Source organism: Grampus griseus, assembly GCF_964374135.1.
Source record: "Grampus griseus genome assembly, chromosome: 6".
NCBI classification, from domain to species: Eukaryota; Metazoa; Chordata; class Mammalia; order Artiodactyla; family Delphinidae; genus Grampus; species Grampus griseus.
The window spans coordinates 88,859,351-88,878,872 of NC_139000.1; the positions used below are offsets into that span (position 1 = coordinate 88,859,351).

A 19,522-nucleotide genomic window follows, 5' to 3' on the forward strand; every position below is an offset into this window, starting at 1 on the left:
CTAGCTGTCAGTTTTCTGTAGATGCCCTTTATCAGGTTGAGGATGTTCCGTTTTATCGCTAGTTTGCTGAGCATTTTTATCATAAATGGATGCTGTATTTTGTCAAATACTTTTTCTGTATCAACTGATATGATCATGTATCTTTCCCTTTGTAGAGAAAGGAAATTCCCATTGACATTATATGGTGAATTAATTGATTTTTGAATATTGCCTTCCCAGGATATACTCCACTTTGTTATGGCATATTACTATTTTTATAAATTTCTAGATTTGTCTTTTTGATATGTTATTGAGTGTTTTTTTCCCCCTCTATATCCTTGAAAGATTAGCATCTGTCACTCTTTTTTTGTACTGCCTTTGTGTGGTTTTGATATAAGGGTGACGCTGGCTTCATAAAATTATTTGAGAAGTGTTCCTTCCTCTTCCATTTTCTGGATGAGACTGTATAGAATTGGTGTTGTTTCCTTTATTAAATGTTTGATAGAATTCACCAGTGAAACTATCTGGGCCTAGAAAATTCCTTTGGGAGATTTTTTGATGCAAATTCAATCTTGTTAATAGGAGTATTCAGGTTATCTATTCCACCTTGGATGAGTTTTAGTAGTTTGTGGCTTTCAGAATTAGTCTGTTTCATCTAAGTTGTCAAATTTATGTGTGCAGGTTTGTTCATAGTATTCCATGACTAGTATCCTTTTACACAAGATCTGTAGTGGTCTCCTTTTTTATTCCTGATATTGGTATTTTGTGTCTTTTTCTTTGTCAGTCTTACAAGAAGTTAATCATTTTATTAATTCTTTCCAAAGAATCAGTTTTTGGTTTCATTGTTTTTATTATTGTTTTTGTCTCAAATTTCATTGATTTCTTCTCTTTATTTCCTTCCTTCTGCTTGCTTTGGATTTTGTTCTAGTTTTCCTAATTTCTCAAAATGAAAGCTTGGGATACTGATTTGAGATCTCTTTCTTCCTCTAATCATTTAGTGCTATAAATTTCCCTTTAATTACTGTTTTAGCTGCATCCCACATATTTTAATATGTTGTATTTTCATTCTTGTTCATATCAAAATGTTTTCTGATTTTCCTTGAGACTTCTTCCCACAACAATACTGGTAAGAAAGGGCAAGCGCAGAGCCCTTTCAGCACACACCTGTGCAGCCCATGTGCCTCACCTGCACTGTGAAGGTAACTGGCAGGCCCAAGCCTAAGTGCCACCTTGACTTGGCTCATTTGGTGGAAAACTAGGACAGGGATACAGACAAGGACACAGCCCCACAGACTGCTCTGCATTTTGGGGCAACAGTGCAGGGTGAGGCCCTTGCACTTTGCTGGGCACACAGCACCTGCTGGCAAAACATGAGCACAGGTAAAGCCAGGCTGAGGACAATGAGGTGATGTGGAGCAATACACAGGAGGCACACCTAATTATCAAGGAGGAAGATTTGAGGGGTTCTGGCTGCTCATACCTTGGCTGGTGTCTGGCTGCAGGGAGCTCAGAGGAAGTGGGGGTGAAGATTCGGGGGCCTCTGCTGCTGGATGCTCAGCCACTGGACAGATGATAAACCACCTCTTCCCAGTGTGAAGGACTAAGAGGCAGGGCAAAAACAGCTGGTGAGAGTGAGCAGGTTTCTCCCAAGGCTGGCATGACCCCTCGCCACCAGCACCAGACCTGCCGTATGGGGATTTGGGGAACTCCTCTCACACCAGTGGGGAGGATGTGCAACCCACTCAGGGGGTCCTCACTGGCAGAGGCTCTCACAAGTCCCCCCAGCACAGGCTTATGTCCCAGGACACCTGTGGTGCATCACTGAAGGGGTAATGCTGGCTGGGGGACCAGCAGACAGCAGCGAGTCCACACAATGCTCCGTCCCAACCCAGGCCAGATATGGCTTCTCAGACAGGGCAGCTGTCCCCCAATGGGGGCATGCTCACCACACACTCCAGCACTCCCCCCCCGTGTGGTAGTCAAAACCCCTTACAATATGCTCATTGTGGGACTCTTATCAAATGCCTGCTGGAAGGCAGAGAAGGGACAATGACAGATATGCCTCCTCCAAATGCATGTCTGATTGGCAGGTGTAGCCTTGAAAGGAGACATACCATTTTGCTGATACACCGGGGCATTCGCTTGGGGTTGGCGACTCTCCTGAAGGAGGTAAAGGATCAGAACTCAGCAGACTGCGTGGAACAAGAACTTCCTTCAGAGCACAGCACTGCCTCAAATCATCTGAGGGGCCTCAGGAGCTCGGACATTTCTAACTGAACTGAAGGCGCCCACCCTCCCAGCCACCTCACCCAGCACTGCATGGCCTACAGGCTCCTCCAGCAGGCGACATCACAGTGTTGTACTCACAGAGCCTGGAGCTGGGAGATAAGCAGGCCCAGACCCTCCTGGGACCTCTTACCCGGGACTTACCTCCCCAGAACCCAGGCCACAGGTGCTGAGGTGCGGCGGGCTCACCCCAGGGTCAGAGCCACGGTCCACATCCGTGTCCTCACTGAGCATGTCCTCTGCCTTGTCCATGACGTCCTTCATCTGCTCAATGAATGTCTCCCGCTCAGCCTGCAGGATGAAGTCGTGCTCTACCTGCAACAGCGCATGCAACCCTGCTGGTAGGGATGTACCTCGGGCCACTGGCCACACTGGGTCTTCACTGATTGATTTGCTTGACTTCTACTCTGGACTAAACCCAAGAGGGGAGACACAGCCAGGGAGCCCAGTTCCCAACATCAGGGCTGCACGGTTCAGCAAGAGAAGCCACAGCTTGAGAAGCAGGCCCTCCAGGTGATGGGCCAGTGCTGCCCACAAGAGGCAGCCACCTGCAGAGGCGGGAGGACAGGTAAGGCTGGCAACCGATATTCTCCTCAGTGGGGTTGGCAGGCATGCGCCCAAAGGACACAGGGAGACAGCCTCACAGTCCCAGGGGAAGGGCCACTGACTCATCTGACCAGGCAGGACACCTAGCCTCACCATGTAGGTAGCAATCTCGTCAGGTGCATCCCCATCCAGGTCGAACTTGAACGTCACCATCTTGTGGTTGTGGGTCTCCAGCTGGCACTCCACCATCTTGTCACCCGTGTTGCACACCTACAGGACACTGAGGCAGTGAGACCAGGGAGGAGGCCGTGCCTAGCCAGCCCTGTCTTGCCGGCCCGTTCTGCCTGGCTACTCACATTCAGGATGGTCAGCCGGGGCCGGCTGGCTCTCTCCTGGCGGGAGCGTGCACGCGTGGACCTGCGGTGATGTTTCCGAGCGGCCTTGCCTTCCAGCTTCCCCCCACCAAATGCACCTTCACAGCTGTCACTCATCTCTCTTCCAGAAGTGACGTCAGAACCTCCGTAGCTACGCAAAAACCAAGAATGTTACAGTACCCAAAGGAAGAGCCTGCAAGCCTGCCTCACGTGGAAACTTGGCTTTTCGGGAAACAGCCAGAAGATTTACTGTCTGGGTGTGCTCACCTGGAAAACCTAGAGAGTCTAAAGCTGGCCATGCCCAGGAGAGAGACCCCTGAGCCCAATGCCCTTCTCCCCCTGTAACATCTGTCCTAGGCGGTGTTGGAGTCGTAGAGAACACATGGCCTTTCTGACCCAGGACCTAGGTCCTCTCAGCTCCTGGTCTGTGAATCAGGCTTATTCGGCTTACAGTAAATGTCAGGATTAAGACACAATCCTCCCCCGTGCCTCGGTTCCCCCATCTGTTCAACAGCAAGGGGAACACGCCAGCCAGATGCAGTTGTTGTAGGATTTGAGGAGACTTTGCGGAACACCAAGTTTGGTGCTGGCATTACCAGAAGCGTGGGACACAGGGTCACTTCCTGTAACCAGTTCCCTCCCCAAATGCAACATTCTCCGTGCCTGAGGTGCTGGGAGACCCAGGATGTGGGCTGGACTCTGCCCTGCCCTCCAGGCCTCCCCACGGTCCCCAGACCTGCTGACTCTCTGTCCGCAGCCTCTCCCTTCTAGAAGGTCCTCGGCATTGCAGACCAGCACAAGGACCCAGAACACAACTGACTACCAAATTTCAACAAGCACTGACAAAGACCCCACAGGAGCTACCTGAAGCTCCACCACGTCAGACTTGGAAATGAGCGACATTGTTAGAAGCCCTGACACATGAGGGCAAAGTGTGCCATTACCTCTCACAGCTCTGAGGGAGGCTTGGCTGCTTGTCCTGCGAGGCCTGCTCCTGAAATAAAACCATGGAAAGGAGGACAGGTCACATCCATTCCCCCGCGACACAGACGCATCAGTCTGCTGTCTCCCCACCTCCACAGCCCAGCCCGCCACCCGCCTCCTTCTGACGGCAGCAAGCAAACCACGCAGGGTGGCAGGAGTGAGGGGTTTTATGTTAACGCTTGGAGCCAAGCAGATTTCTAAAAGCTGGGGCCACCCCCTTTCCAAACACGCTAACCCACTTTGATCATCCCCATGAGGGAGCACATGGCCCAGGAAGAATTGTCACAGGCCTTCCCATCGCCTCCAAAGAAAAGCACTCTGAATCCATGTGTAAAAATCACGGTCTCCAGCTGGATGTGTCATTAAAGAAAGTGTGACATCCAGGGACAGCAGAGGAAGATAAGAACAGCACCCATGGTGTCCCTGAGTACATGCTTCCACCTTCCCAAGGGCATCCCCGACTTCTAGGGCTGAGACCCAAGGTCATGGCACAGGAGGGCTGCCGTGGTGCTGGGATCAGGGTGACGGAATGGGGGCTAAGCCCCAAGGGGAGGGCCACACACCTCCGGGGGCAGCTCCACTGTCAGCTGAACGGCTGGGCAGGGACCAGTGATCCCAGGACCGCTGGGCAGTGGCAGGTTAGCAGGTGGCAGGAGCGCAGTGGTCTGGACAGGCAAGCTCTGAGCAGCTGCCATCACTGTGGGGGCCAGGGAGCCGGGGAGCTGAGGCAGGAGCTCAGGGGCAGTAGGCGGCAGCACTTCTGGCAGAGGTGGGGAGAGAACGGCAGCAGGCGCAGGCACTGTGGGGACCTGGGTGGTGACATCCACGGCATATGGAGGCGGGTGGCCAAGCAGGATCTGGGGGCACAGAGGACAGGGATGCAAATTGGGGTGCGGGCCATGGCATTTCCTGAGGGTCCCGGACCAAAGCAGGCACTTCCACCATCCAGGCAGGTGAGCAGGAAATGCAGACATCCCTCTCCATCCACCCACACCCCACAGACAAATCCAGGAATGTTTGTATGCAGATTTAATGAAACAAACAAGAATGGACACTCTCATGTCCCCATCTGTATAAAATCAAACCTAAAACTGCACTTCATCTCGGAACTTCTAGCTGAGTCAGGCTGAGAAGCTGTAAGTATGGCATACACTTAGCACCTGTCTGGGCTCTGTGCCACCACCCTACAGGGCCAGGCCACCACGCTACTCCATCCAAGCCTCCTGTCAGGTCAACACCTGCATTCCGGGGCTTCCCTGGTGGCGCAGTGGTTGAGAGTCCGCCTGCCGATGCAGGGGACATGGGTTCGTGCCCCGGTCCGGGAAGATCCCACATGCCGCGGAGCGGCTGGGCCTGTGAGCTATGGCCGCTGAGCCTGCGCGTCCGGAGCCTGTGCTCCGCAACGGGAGAGGCCACAACAGTGAGGGGCCGCGTAATGCAAAAAACAAACAAACAAATCCTGCATTCCAATCCCAGCCATGGCAAGAGGGACTGTGGACCTATGCCTTCCATGGGGTGACTCAGGAGCTGGACCAGATTCCCTACTGTTCCCTCTTGAAAAGCTCTCATGGGGGAAGGCTAAGACAGGCTAAGGGCTCCAGTTCAGGGTTGAGGTTGGGAATGGGAATGACCCGCCACCGGGCCTGCTGGTATGAGACCAATAAGACACGTGGTATGTGGGGTAAGATGCGAAAGCCACAGCCTAGCCGAGGAGCCCTCTCTCCTGGAAAGACACCCCAGCTGGTGCATTCAGGGGAGTCTCTTCCCTCAGCACAGGGAAGCCTCTGGGCGGCCAGACAAGCTCATCAATCAACTCCAGACCCTCTGCCAGCCGGACCACAGAGAGGCCACCAGGCCTGGCCAGTGACCTCTAAGCACCCAGCACCTTCTCCAGCCACTGGCTGAGCCAACAACCCAGTGCCAACAGTGTGCCAGGCCAGCATGTGGCGTCAGGCACGGGCCCAGCAATGACACCACAGACCCCCAGGCCTCCACTCGGCCCTTGCCTTTCCCCAAATGGCCCTGACCCGAGTCAGTGTTACTCCAAGTAACAGACCAGGGAGGTGCCTGCTCAGGCAAGGCACTGGACTGATGCACCTCCTCACACTGGTTTTCAAACAAACACCAGCCTACTGGTCAAGGAAAATCGTCCCTTCCTTCTCCGAGTACAAATCCCTTCTTCCGCACCATCTGCGGAAAGGCCGCAGGCTGGGCAGGGAGCTGGGCCACAGTGGGGTGAATGGACAGGGCAGCCACACCCGGTGGACAGAAACATCCAGGAGAATCTGTGCATACTTAGGACACAGTGCCTTACTCTAGAATGGATTCAGTACAAAACGAGCTAGGGGGACACCTGGCCCCTTAGCACACTTCCAGAATGAATCTTCATGACCAAATCAAAAGGGCAGGAGCCTGAGCTCAAACGGCAAAGGACACGCCCAACAGGCACAAAGCTCTTGAGGCTTAGAGCCAGGGTGGGGCCAGGTGGGAGGGCGCCCAGGTAAGAGGCCCTGAGGTGGGAGGGCTCCCAAGTAAGAGGCTCCCTAGGTGGGGGGATGCCCAGATGAGAGCCTCCCCAAGGTGAGAGCCCCCCACAAGGTGAGAGCCCCACGCCAGCTCCTCTCCTCACGTGAGGGTGGATAACTGCCCTGGAGCTCCAAAACACGCATGGGCTGCGCAGGTGCGTGGAGCCACGGGGAGGTCCGCCCAGCCAGCAGGGTACGTGTCCCTGTATCCCTTCACTGTCAGCCCAACAAGCTGCCCATGGTCCCCACCTGATTCTGAGACATCATCCTTGTCTGCCATGACTGCCTTGGAACCAATAACCCATGTACACCCAGCACTGCCCAGTCCACAACCAACAGATCCCGTCAGAACCCCATCTGCCTCATTTCCCAGTTGCTGAGATGGGGGTTACCCGCCTTCTTTACTTTGACAGGCAACAAGACAGGCAGCGTGAGCCTCTCCAGCGTCCACGGAGCGGCTGACACAGCTGCACCGAGACTGCCAACCCTATCCAGGTGAAGGCAGGTGCCACAATGCCCAGGAGCCCCCCCACCACAAGCAGCTGCTACTGACACTTGGGAAGGAACCAAGAGTGGAGCTTCTAGCCACCCCAATCCCCAAGGCTCCTAACACGTGCTGGGAGGCGAGAGGAGGCAGCAGACACCCCCCATGCTGGTTGAGACGCTGCAGCCACGGGACAGAGCTGCCTGCTTGTCCATTCCCACTCTGCTACCGGGGTCAAGGTGCTGAGAAGGAGCAGAGGTCCATGAACTCCTCGTGTGCTAAGGGGTCTCCCAGTGCCTAGAGGGTGGGCCCTGGCCAGCAGGTGGGTTACCTGACTCCCAGCACTGGCGGCCGGAGCAGCCTGCTCGGCAAGGCGGGCAACACTTGGCTTGTGGGGTTGTGGCAGCATGGGGGGTGCCGGGTGGGGAGGGGCAGCCCGCACATTCTGCGCTGCATGGAGGGGAGAAGGCGGGACGTCGCTGGGCACCATCTGCGGAAAGGCCGCCGGGTACACAGGCTGGGCAGGGAGCTGGGCCACAGTGGGGTGAATGGACAGGGCAGCCACACCCTGTGGAGCCACAGCCAGCAGAGGGATGCCAGTAGCAGTGGCCGCCACGTTTGGCACGATGGTCTGGCATGGGACGGCCAGTGGTGCCCCTGCAGGGTGGGGCAGCTTGACTGTCTGCAGAGGCAGGGCCGGTGACGTGGGCAGGGGAGCAGTGGTGGCACTGAGTGGGAGGCTTGGCAAGATGACAGCTGGAGAGAAATACTGAGAGGGGGGAGGCACGGCGGGCCCACTGGTGGCTGGCAGGTCAGGAAGGGCTGCAGGGAGGCTGTCGACTGTGGCCAGTGGAGCGATGGGGGGGACAACAGGAAGTGGAGGCATCTGAAAGAGAACAAGCATGTCAGCCCCACCAAGACTTGGCCGTGTCTGCAGCACATCTGCACTGGGTGAGAGGGTCCACGTCACCCACAGCTTCTGCCCCAACACACTTTTGTGTAGCTTCTATAGAAGGGAACAAAAACAAACCCAATTTAAATGGAACCAAGTGTATGATACCATCAAACAGAAGGAAAGGCAGGAGGCCTCAGAAGGGTGTGGGGTGCAGACATGACCTTCAAGACAGCCCCGCCTTCAGCACCACCTCAAAGGGGCTCAGGCTGGGCCATGCTGAGGCTACTGCTAGGTGACTGCAAGGACATCAGGGGTTATAACAGTGACCATCAGATTCACAGCTTTGGCATGTTCTCATTCAGAAAGACCAGGACTGCCAGAGCTACCGGACTGGCCCCAAACATCTGAAATTACTTTGCCTGATTCCCTCCAATCTGTATAAATTCACACTGAGACCAAATTCTTCAACAGGTTATCTCAAGAAAAGCATATCTTCCAGCCCCTCCTTGCTGGCCGAATGCCCCTGTGCCATGCATCCTGGGAGACAGCAGCGTCTCACAGCAGCAGAGCTCTGGAACCTTCAGTGTCTGCTCGTCCATCCTGGAGACATCTCGTGGATCTAGCCCTTCAAACATTTCAGCAGATTCTCTGACAGTTCTCTCTAAAATAAAGCTTTTCTGGTTGCGGGCACACGAGCATTGCATAATATGTGCCTTTGTGTAATTATAAGACAGCGAAAATATGCAAACTGACCTCTGTGTATTTGAAAAGCAACTAAATGCCCGACCACCAGGAGCAAGGTGGTGGGTGAACTAGATGATGAAAGTGACTCCAATGCTGGAGTAATGAGGACAAGGCTGGTGACAGGCAACTGCTGACATGAAAGAACCTTCTGGGTGGTGCCTATAAACCGCAGGAACACTCACAGCTTCACTTCCCATCCTAGCTCTGCCAACACACTATAATGGGATCCATGAAACGAAAGCCGTCCCGTGATCAAGGTTCACTGGAAACATGCATGACCACTGACAGCATTAGCCTGAGTGACAGCACCCAAGCATCAACCACGTGCTATCAAGTGATACTGGTCCCGTGATGCTCCCCCGAAGACGGGCATCAGAAGTCACTTTTACAGTCAACTCTTCTTTGTAGTTGGCGAGCTGCTCGGCTGTCCCCTGGACTCCCAAGAATCCAGGGTCAGCACAGCCTCGAGTAGCTCTGTGGAGGACGGTGACTATAGCTACGTGCTCACAGCCCCATCCTGGCTTCTCTGGTCTGACTGTGGACTAAACCTTTCCCCATCCTAGATGCATGTGGGGCAGAAGTCAAAGGCAGGAGAGCACGGCAGCCCAGCCGCCCTGTCATCAGGGAGTGTCTCTCTCTTGAGGGACCCGTGTGCCCTGAGGACAAGGAACAGCCAACCAGACTGGGGGAGAAGGTGAGGCTGTAGGGCAGGGGACAGAGAGGTACCTGTGGAGGGACTTGAGCAAGTGGCTGCAGGGGCGCCGGAGGCATCTGGAGGGGCTTCAGCTGAGCAGGGGCCACCACCTGGGAGGTCGGAGCCAGGTATGGAGGCAGGTTGGGGGGCACCGGCTGGAGGGGGCCCACAGGCTGTGGGGCCAGGACCTGTGGCAGGGGTACCGGCTGGGTCAGGTGAGGAGGCTAGAAAGAGAGAGGGGCTTCTCTTAGACCAGTGCCCTCCTGAGATACACCTATGTACTTAGACACAACGGAAAAAATCAACTGACACACATGCACACACACACATACCCACACACATGTTCAAACACCCAGGCTGGAGCCCGGGACACACAGATCTGGGAGGACCACTGTGTGCAACGGGGACCTTCTGAGTGCTGCGGAACCCTGAACTCCACAGACACAAGAGACCCACCCCCACTCCCATCTACACCCTGGGCCCTGGGGAACTGCAGAGAAGGCGTATAGGGGGCCTGGACCTGCCAGGAGGCTCACAGACACTGGGCTCAGGCCAGCCAATACGGATGGGCAGGGCCTGGGGAGACCGAGGCACCCATGGTACCCATAAAGAGGGGCAGCCAGCACTCACCTGGTGGGCGGGGGGTGTGGGCTGGCCTAGGCCTGTCGGCACAGGGGCACTGGGCGGCGGCAGCCCAGGGGCGAAGCTCATGGCCGGCTCCGGGAAAGGCTGCTGTGGGAGCAGAGGGCGGGCGGGGGGCGGGATGGAGGCCACGGACAGGCCAGGCTGCAAAAAGCACCCAGAGCCACACTCAGGAGCTGTCCTAAGGAGCCCTGCCAAGCACACACTCACCATCTCCAGGGACCCATCTCTCACTCCCCGTGCCTGCCATCCTGCCAGGGACCCTTTCCGAGGAACATGATGCAGCAGAAGCAAGGTGTGGAGGTCCCTAAACCAAGAACAGCCACACCTCCCAACCAGGGAATGTCCTAGAACTTCAGCTCCACAGAATATCATGCTGTGAGAAAAGATCATTAAAAGAGATTTGTGGAACCTTGGAAAACGCTTGTTATGACATTAAATGAGGGAAAGATAAAAAGGCATACATGTCTTGTTCATAAGACAATATAAAATGTGTACATGTGGATATATTCACAAACAGAATATGGAAACGTGGGAATAAAACGTGGGACAGAGCTGGAGAGAGGGGTGACCTGAAGAGCTGCGAGTCTCCCATGACTCACCCATCAGGAAAGAAACAAGGCCACAGACGTGAGCCCTCACCGCCAAGCACAGCATAGACATGGACTAGGAAAGAGTCAGAAATCTGAGTAGTGGATGTTTGATGCTATTAAGAACAGCTGCTAACTTGTTCATTTTTAGGTGCAATAATGGTACGGGGTTTTGTTTTCAGAGTCTTGATCCTGAAGAGATATAGACTGAAATATCTTGGGGCAAAACATCTTTCTGTCTAGGATTTACTTCAAAATAGTGGGGATGTGAGAAGCAGGTGAGAGCTATGGAAAAAAACACAGAGATGACTTCTGAAGGTGAGAGCACATCGACATCAGAAAGTTCTCTCACTTGTTTTCTAGATGAAACACGTGATTTCCAAAACCATTATCACTCATTTCATCTTCTGCAGTAAACGCTTTATGAAAAGCAGCATGGGGTAGAATGGAACCTCTCCTTTGCGTTCACTTGAAGCCACAGGGCGGAATGAGTCACATGTGCACGTGTTCCTAGAGCCGCAATCCCTAGCCCAGCAGGAGTCAGGAGCTCAGGCAGCCTGGAGGCCTCAGAGGAGCGGCTTGTACTCCTGACTCCACCGTCTGTGCCACTTCTTCCCTGGGTCCCAGGGGCAAATCACCATGGCAACCCTCCCCAGGAGCCCTCAGTGCACCCTGGGGACCCCTTCTGTCCAAGATGTTTTTGCATAAATAGGCAAAAGATGGGAGAGAACACTCCAGCCAATTTTGGGTGCATCCTGGCCAGGCCCTCGACCTACCTGTGCACGGGCATCCCGGCCTGTGAGCCAAAACTAGGACAGGGGCAGTGCTGCAGGGACCTGGGTGGAGAGCACACTGTGGGGCCAGGGAAAGTATGACCCTGCCCTAGAGGGGATGAGGGCCGGTGGAAGGTTCTGGCTCAGCCCTAGCATGGGTGACCTAAAGCCGAGAACCACTGCTCTGAGAAGCAGGTGGCCTTCTCATAAATGAACTCTTCCTGCTCTAAAATCGTATTTCACTTAATTTTGCGAAACGAGTCAAACTGCAGATGAATACTGGGTTCCAGTCAGCAGAGGCAAATGCTTCAACTGCTTTTCCAAAGGGACTTTCTGAGCCTGAGCAGTCAGGAGGGGAGGGAAGAGAGACAGAGGTGGCCAGAAAGGCTGGGGCCCGGCACTCAGCAGCCCCAAAAGGCAGCCACAGTGTGAGAGTGCGTGATTGAAAGCACACGTGAGAGCGTGGAGTGAGAGCACATGTGAGAGCACGTTGGGTGCCACTGTAACGTGAGGCAGGAGACGCTCTTCGGGCAGGGGCACTGGCCCTGACCACTTCTGGGCCTGAGGGGCATCTAAATCTCTCTCTGGACCCCTCTCCACAGCCTGGCTCAAGGGCAACTTCCCTGGGACTGACCATTTGGGACTGGGAAGCAAGCAATTGTTTTGCTTTCTTTAACATTAAAAAAAATCAAAATAAAAAAACAAATGCTAAATGTGACTCCCTCATCTAGCAATTTCCATCTCATCTAACAAATTATTCCACAGGCATAAAGAAGCATGAGGCCCTTTCAATCCTACTTCTCAAACATCACTGAAAATGCTTCCCGTGATTTGGTCGTTTCCATACCTCTAACTTTTAACAGCTGCGTAATAGGTGGCGGAGAAATGCCAGGAGATACTTAACACTCCCTCAGTGAAGCCAGACACTGAGACAAAATCAAAGGCTTCATTACTATAAATGATGCTTTTCTGTCACCTTTGCAACAGTCAGAAGTAACTTTTCAGGCCCAGCGTCAGTCACAGGGCGGGACCTTGCCAGGTTTATCACAGCTTTGCAAGCACTGGGTGTCACTGGGCTCTGTTTCCAGTATTTTCTCATCTGGCAGGTCTTTGAGGGTACACCATAGGCTGCTCCAGCCTGCAGCCCTGCAGTTACTGGCAAGGATGGACCTCCCACGGGCCTGCTTTTGCATGGCTGGGAACTGACAACAGGCCAGCACCAACTAGATGGACCATCACAGACTCTAGTCCATGTGGACAGGAACTCTGGCCAGAAGGGGTGGGCTGACTCACCACGGCAGGCTGCTGGTAGGCCCCCAGTGAGGGCAGGCTATGTGGCAGGACAGGCCCGTCACTCACGCTCACAGGGGGGCTGCACACACACTGGGCGGGGGGCTGCACTCCATCCACCAGCGAGCCCAGCACAACGCTCTGCTGGCTGCTCTGCGAGTCCGAATACACCGTGGAGCCCTGGCCACTGTCAAACGTGCCGTCCGCTGGGGAAGGAGGACAAAAGCACAGCTCAAAGCGGGCACCCCCAAACATCACCCCCACAGCACTCCAGCAAGTCTCAGGGAACGCAAACATGGGATAGCTTGTCCTCGTGTTTTCTTCTGTAAAACAAAGACTTGGTTACATTTCCAGATCACATACATAATAAATGTGTGTCATTAAAAAAAATCAACTAAAGAACGGTACAGGGGGCTGTAATTGTACCACCCAGCAATGGCCCTGGCAGCCTGCCCACACACTGCCTAACATCTGTTGGTGCTCACCATGGGCCACCATGGATCCCAGGTGGGTACCTTGCACCACCCTCTGTAGGCAGGACAACTTCCACCAGCTTACAGATAGGGACCTCATCTGGCACCTGACCTGGCCTTGAAAGTGAGCACTTTCAGCTCTTCAAAGGCACCAGATGGAACGTCCAAGTTAGGAAAAGCTACAGTCATGTGGAGGAAAGAACTACAACCTGAGTTTTATAGCAGGGGAGGGAGGTCTCAGGACCCTGACCACCTCCACTCACCACAGCAAAGAGCCTGAAGTAGGAAGACCTGGGTCCAAATCTAGCCCCTCGCTTCACAGGCCCAGGTGTAACGTGGTTGGAAAACGGGGCGGACGAGGTGCCTGCCCCACAGAGAGGCCATAAAAGGGGGACCCGGAGAGTCCACGGCCCAAGGCAGCCCCCCAAGAGGCCAGCCTCACCCAAGATCAGCCCAGATTGGCCATCAAACCCAGCCTGGGTGGAAGGAGCTGCCTGCACATGGGGGCACAGACAAGACTGCCACGGCCCACAGGCTGGTCTCACCAAGCCTGGGAAGACACCTGGGAAGACAGGGCGCCTGCATGGTCATGCCAGGCAAGAGTGAAAAGCAAAAACCTGTTTGAAGTGGCACTTTTGTTTTACTGCCTCCAGGTTCCAAAAGCTACATAAGCATTAGGATTTGTCACCTATGAACACCAAGCTATTTCTATGGGGCACCTTTTGGCCTACGTGTCCATTTGTAATTTAAACAAATAAAGTAAAAGAGGACTCTTGTTGGCTTTGCAACAAAATAATTTTTCCCAAGAGCTGATCAGAACTTATTTTGACCCAGGAAGACTTAAGAATGGTGAGGTTTGATTGTGCAAAACCAATTTAACAAGTGGCTCTGAGTTTTGATGAGGTGGCTGGTAGTCATTGCTACTTAGAGACAGAGACAGCATGTGCACATGAGAGACAGAGTGTGGGCACACGAGACAGAGACAGAGAGGTGAGTGCATGAGAGAGAGTGTACAGACCAATTTCAGGTACAGTGACTCTAACCATATATGTGACACTTTATATTTTTAAAGTGAATATGTTTATTTGTATAATAAAAATTATTTTTAAAAATCACTTTTAACCTATTGACAAATTGTGTTCTCACAGTCACAGATGCTGGCCCAGGCTTGAGCCTGATCTGGTTAGCTGGTGGGCAGCTAACAGAAAACAGAGTGGGGAGTCAAAACATATGATATTTGCTGCACCTTCCAATATATGAAAGTGTGTGTGTGCCCATCTTGTTATCTAAGACCAGGTCCCCTCCAGTGATGTGTGTGCTGCTTGCGTCTACATTAGTTCATCTTTATGAAGCACAGTGTGGTCCAGCCGGCCCCAGGCACTGCGGCCAGAGGGATGGCTGAGCACAGGCTTTCTGTTCTGACCCACTGCAAGGTGCAGAAGAGCATGTGCAGGGTGCTGTGGGTTACAGATTAGAGGGAGACACAGGGGTGCCCACGTGTGTGCACGTGTGCCCATGAGCCTGTGCACATGCACTCGTGTGGGTATATTCTACGTGCACACATGTATGTATGTATGCATATGCATGTTGAGCGTGTGTGTGGTAGACTGCAGGTATAGGTTACGTCTGGAAGTTATTATCTCTGGAAGTTAAAGTTAAAAGACTTAAAACATCAGTGACCTCCAGGGAGGAAAATTAACTGGTTTCTGCTGTATACCCTCTTGGATTTTCTGAATTTTATAAAATGTGACTAAATATAGTCTACTTTAGAGAAATTACGGTAAATAGGTAAAACTGTTTTTGAGAAGCATGGCCACAACGTGAAGCACACTCATTCTTAGTCAGTCAGGAAGGGGATCTGTTTGCAGACAGAACGCCCACCCTAAACTCATCTGTTGATTCACATCTATGCAACGGGTCGAGCCTGTGGCACAACATCTTACCACAGCAGAGCATTTTCTAGGTCACAGACTGTATCTGTTCAAAGTTCAACAAAAGGAGATTTCTTAATTCCTGTCCTAGAAATTTTTCAACTACAAATTATGTTTTCAGAGTGTGTAGTGGTATGTCAGGAGTGGAAAGCCTTTTCCTGCAAAAACTTTATGCTCTTGAACTAATTTTTCGGTTCATCAGAAAATGGAGTGATGATGTGGCGATTCTGTTCTCCAAAGCAAACTTGAGCAGGTAGGAGAGAAGTAAACAGTAGGCAACCTATCTCAAAGTGATGGCCAGCCAGCCGATGGTTTGAATTCAAACAGCCTGCTTTGAAGAATGTTTAGCTATTTTACTGATAAAGAAAGGATGTAACTATTAAATAGATTACACAGACTATTTTGGTCTTTCCACACAAACAACCTGAAATAGTGGCTTGGGCAGGTGGCTCAGCTCTCCATGCTTATTCACAGAACAGACAGAAAAGGCTACATCCCCCATCCTCAGCTCACGGCTAAATTTTTAGGATACTGAGGACTTCCACTTAGACATGGAGAAGACACAGGATTCTTCATTCCAGTGGTCTGAGATGAAGCCAGCTACAAAGTGACTCCCACCAATCCATCAGTGACACTCTCTGGGAAACACACTAAAGGTCTCAAAGGTTCAGTACCAGAAGGGAGATAACCTTGGGGACGGACAATCCGAGCAGCAAAAGTCACAACCAAGACCACGGCATGACTAGAGGCTGCAGCCACTGGCAGCCCCAGGACCACAGCATGTGGCACAGACGCCTCCACTGGTCAGCGACTCCAGGCCTGAGGCCCAGCCCTCAGGTTCCCTGTGAGGCGGGGACTGATATATTCCAGACGGGATAAGTAGCTGAACTAAACAAGCTCTAGCCCTGCTGGCTCGGGGGGCGCAGGAGGTTCTGGGTCTCCCTGGATATTTGTCCCCCACCTGTCCTGAGAAGCTGGACTTCAGGGAGACTTAAACCCCTCTGGGAACAGATCTCTTTGCAACGTGGGGATGCTTCCAGTGCCCTCCCTGGAAGAATGTTTGCCCACACCAATCATTCATACCCGCGGGGTGGGCTAAGGGGAGGGCGGCAGGGCAGGGGGGCCCTGGGGAGGGCAGCACTCACAGGCCAGGGAGGTGGCGCTGGCCGGCAGCGCAGGGGTGAGGAGGTGCTGGTCGGCCTCGGGCTCCTCCAGCTCTGGCGGCCCAGCCTGAGAGTGGTAGGTCACCTGGACCTGCAGGGGTGTGGGTGGGCCCCTGGCCTTGTCAGGGCTGCCGGGGTCCCGCTGCTCCTGGGGCTGCAGCGCTGGCCAGATCCTCTTCCGCCGCCACTGGATCAATGCCACGCGGTCACGGATGGACTTGGCCACAATCTTCACATCACTCTCGTGGAAAAATCCTGACTCAATCTGCAAAGGAAATCACCGTGTCATGACTGGGATGGGCCCCACCCACATGCCCCACTACCAGGCAACCCTGCCGTATGCACCGCCGCCTCCTGCTCGTGGGGTCTCTGTCCAAAGTCCCCTCCTCGGGTCCCTCACCCCCATCACCAAGCTCGCTCCGCTCGTGGACGCTCTCGTCATCCCATAAGTAAATATCCTCCCGCCATCGACTGCAGATCCACAGCGAGAGTGACCATCTAAACCTACACTGACCCGGCTCCTGGTCGGCGGCAACACAGCAGATGCTCGTAACCATGGGCTGGATGTGTGAGGGGGAAGGGAAGAACCTCATCTGCCTCTGGCAGGGCCAAAACTCAGAGTGGCCCCTCACTGGCTGGGCCGCAGGGCTTTCATGGAGCCCCTTGCTCAGGCTGGCCGAGGGCGGGAAAGAGGTCCTGGCTGCCTCTGTGTGCTCAGGGACAGGGACAAGTAGCCTCAACCAGTCCTCAGTGCCGTCCTGGACATTCTCTGAGAAGTCACAGAGGCTGGGGGAAGGAGGCACGTTTAGTAACGAGACCAGAAAGGTGTGTGCCCATGCCTAGCAAAATTCTGAACCCAATTTTCCCAACGGAGCATTTGTAAATGAATCAAGGATCTCCAGGAAACATCAGAGTGCTCTCTGAGAATATTTATGGCAAAACCACAAAACGGCGGAAGTCAGGCTCCTCACCGTCACTGTGGGATTCCCCATGTGAAACAGGAGAAAACCAGAGAACAAACCTTGGGGCGCTGGCATCATGTGAACTCACGGTTTTCAAAGTACAACACACATAAATACGCCAGATGTAGATGTGAGTGTGTGCATTTATGGTGTAGCATGTGCTTCTGAACCGAGTGGGCCCAGGCCAACGACCGGAGCTTGGCCGCTGCGGGAGTGGGTTCAGGCTTGCAGGGAAAGGGCGAGGGGAGCTGGACATCTCACTGTGCCTGAAATCAAGGACATGCTCAGAAAATGACAGACATGCAGGACAACATGGAAGCTAGCACCCAGGGCCTCCCACTGGCTGAATCTGGGGCATTCTGAGCACCAAAATAAACAGTGATGTATGATGGTTTGAAGGACGCGTCTACAAATGCACACAGGAGAAATGAAAGTGATCTGTGGTGGCAGAAGTGATGGGTTTGCTGCCAGCGTGAGGGTACACGAAGGGGGGCCACATACATGCAGTCTCTGTCTCTCTGTCTCTCAATCTATCTCTCAGCCTCTGTCTCTCTGTGTGTCCCCCTCTGTCTCTGTCTCTGTCTCTGTCTCTCTCTGTCTCTCCCTCTGTGTCTCTGTCTCTCTCCCTCCTGTGGATCACCTGCTCCCATGAAGCCATGTCATGAGCTGCCCTTTGAATGTCCCACCTGGCTGGGAACTGAGTGTCCCGCCACCAGTCAGGTGAGCAAGCAGACACAAACCCTCGGCCCCAGTCAGCCCTGGCAGACACACTGGCTACACCTCATGAGGGGCCCTGAGCCAGAAGCACCTGCTGAGCTACTCCCGGATACCTGACCTCGGAGACTGCGCAAGACCATAAGTGTGTACAGGCCTGTGTTTGGGGTAATTTGTTGGCAGCGATAGGTAACTCACCAATGGAGCATACAACCTACTGAATAAAAGAGAAACTGTGAGTGCACACAGATATAAATAAACGGCAAGCCTGGTGAAAATGGAATATTTACGTAGTTTCAAGGTACCTCCCCACAAAATAGTTAATTATAACTGCACATGGACACCCCTGGCAGAAACCCTCAACCACGTGATCTCAGGGAGTGTCCTCAGTGGGCTGACCGTGGTGAGCGGCCCTGATCTGCGCTCTTGCCATGAAGGCATCACTGGACAACTCGGACCCTGGGTGGGGCTGGGTTGCTCTCCCAGTTCTGACAGCCGAGGTGGCTGTTAGGAAAGTCCCTGTCTGTGGGAAACAGACACGGGTCTGGCCAAAAGAAGTCACCTTGAACAGTTCTGTTCCACATTTGCAACTTTTCTGTAAGTTTGTGATTATTTCAAAAGACTCCTTTCAGAAGACAACTCCATTTGACAGAATGAACTGTGCTGAAATCCTGCAGACATCCACCCTGAGGCCCCCGCCAGGCTCAGACCAGGACGGGGAGGTGTGAGCAGGGCTGGGCACGTGGCCAGGACTTGCTGAAGAGGCTGAGCCAGGGTTCAGCACCCACCCTCAGTGCCACCCCCACGTGGCTGACCTGACCAGAGGCCGCTGGAAAGAAAGCATCCCACAGACACGCTTGCCTGCCATTTCTATTTTCTGCCCATGACCCATTTTCCCTTCCATCTCCATTTTCACAGTCACCCCCCAGTGATCCTCTCCAAGGTGTTTCTTCTATTTTTTCCCAAACAGCAGAGAATTTGGCCACACTGGAACATCCTATTATCTGGAGGCTGTGTAGGAGAAGGGCTGGTACCACAAACACGAGAATCCCTGGGCTAGGCTACAAGTTCCCTCCCCTCCCACCCTGGGGGTCTACACGAGGGGTCACTTCCAGATCAGAGCCAGTCCAGGTCCCCAAAGAGCCCACCCTTCTCTGAGCCCTGGGGGCATCTTTGTTCTGATCCACGTTCACACAGGCCTCCCCACTGCATCCCCCACCCACCACCAGCACCCTCCCCACGCCCCCTGCTGGGGGGAGATGGTAGAGGGAGAAGAGAAAGCTATCCCATCGGCCTGCCTCCCACCCCCAGGCAGCCTCAGGAAGGCAGCCTCATCATCTTCACCACTCAACAGTCAATAAGCTCAGGTGTTAACAACAGGGCAGCCCAGACCAGGTGCCAAGTCCTAGAACTGGCAGTGCAGTGACACCCCTATGCTTTCAAAGCACTTCCTTTGTAAGGTTACCATCTGTT

At 53.6% G+C, this 19,522-nt stretch overlaps 1 protein-coding gene across 8 annotated transcripts in view; it reads right to left on the bottom strand.

Moving 5' to 3' along the window:
* Window positions 1-19,522, bottom strand: part of WNK2 (WNK lysine deficient protein kinase 2) — a gene marked incomplete at its 5' end in the record, with an annotated part of 155,085 nt that overhangs the window by 80,317 nt on the left and 55,246 nt on the right. For 6 of the 8 annotated variants that reach the window (XM_082656718.1, XM_082656717.1, XM_082656716.1 and 3 more), the window contains 12 exons: window positions 1,460-1,579; window positions 2,094-2,139; window positions 2,410-2,580; window positions 2,965-3,081; window positions 3,168-3,336; window positions 4,130-4,179; window positions 4,733-5,026; window positions 7,510-8,064; window positions 9,544-9,735; window positions 10,142-10,297; window positions 12,810-13,012; window positions 16,356-16,638. In XM_082656718.1, the coding sequence (XP_082512844.1) occupies window positions 1,460-1,579; window positions 2,094-2,139; window positions 2,410-2,580; window positions 2,965-3,081; window positions 3,168-3,336; window positions 4,130-4,179; window positions 4,733-5,026; window positions 7,510-8,064; window positions 9,544-9,735; window positions 10,142-10,297; window positions 12,810-13,012; window positions 16,356-16,638 (2,356 nt within the window). The remainder of the gene's footprint in view (window positions 1-1,459; window positions 1,580-2,093; window positions 2,140-2,409; window positions 2,581-2,964; window positions 3,082-3,167; window positions 3,337-4,129; window positions 4,180-4,732; window positions 5,027-7,509; window positions 8,065-9,543; window positions 9,736-10,141; window positions 10,298-12,809; window positions 13,013-16,355; window positions 16,639-19,522) is intronic. The other 2 variants (XM_082656720.1, XM_082656715.1) reach the window with 2 other exon arrangements.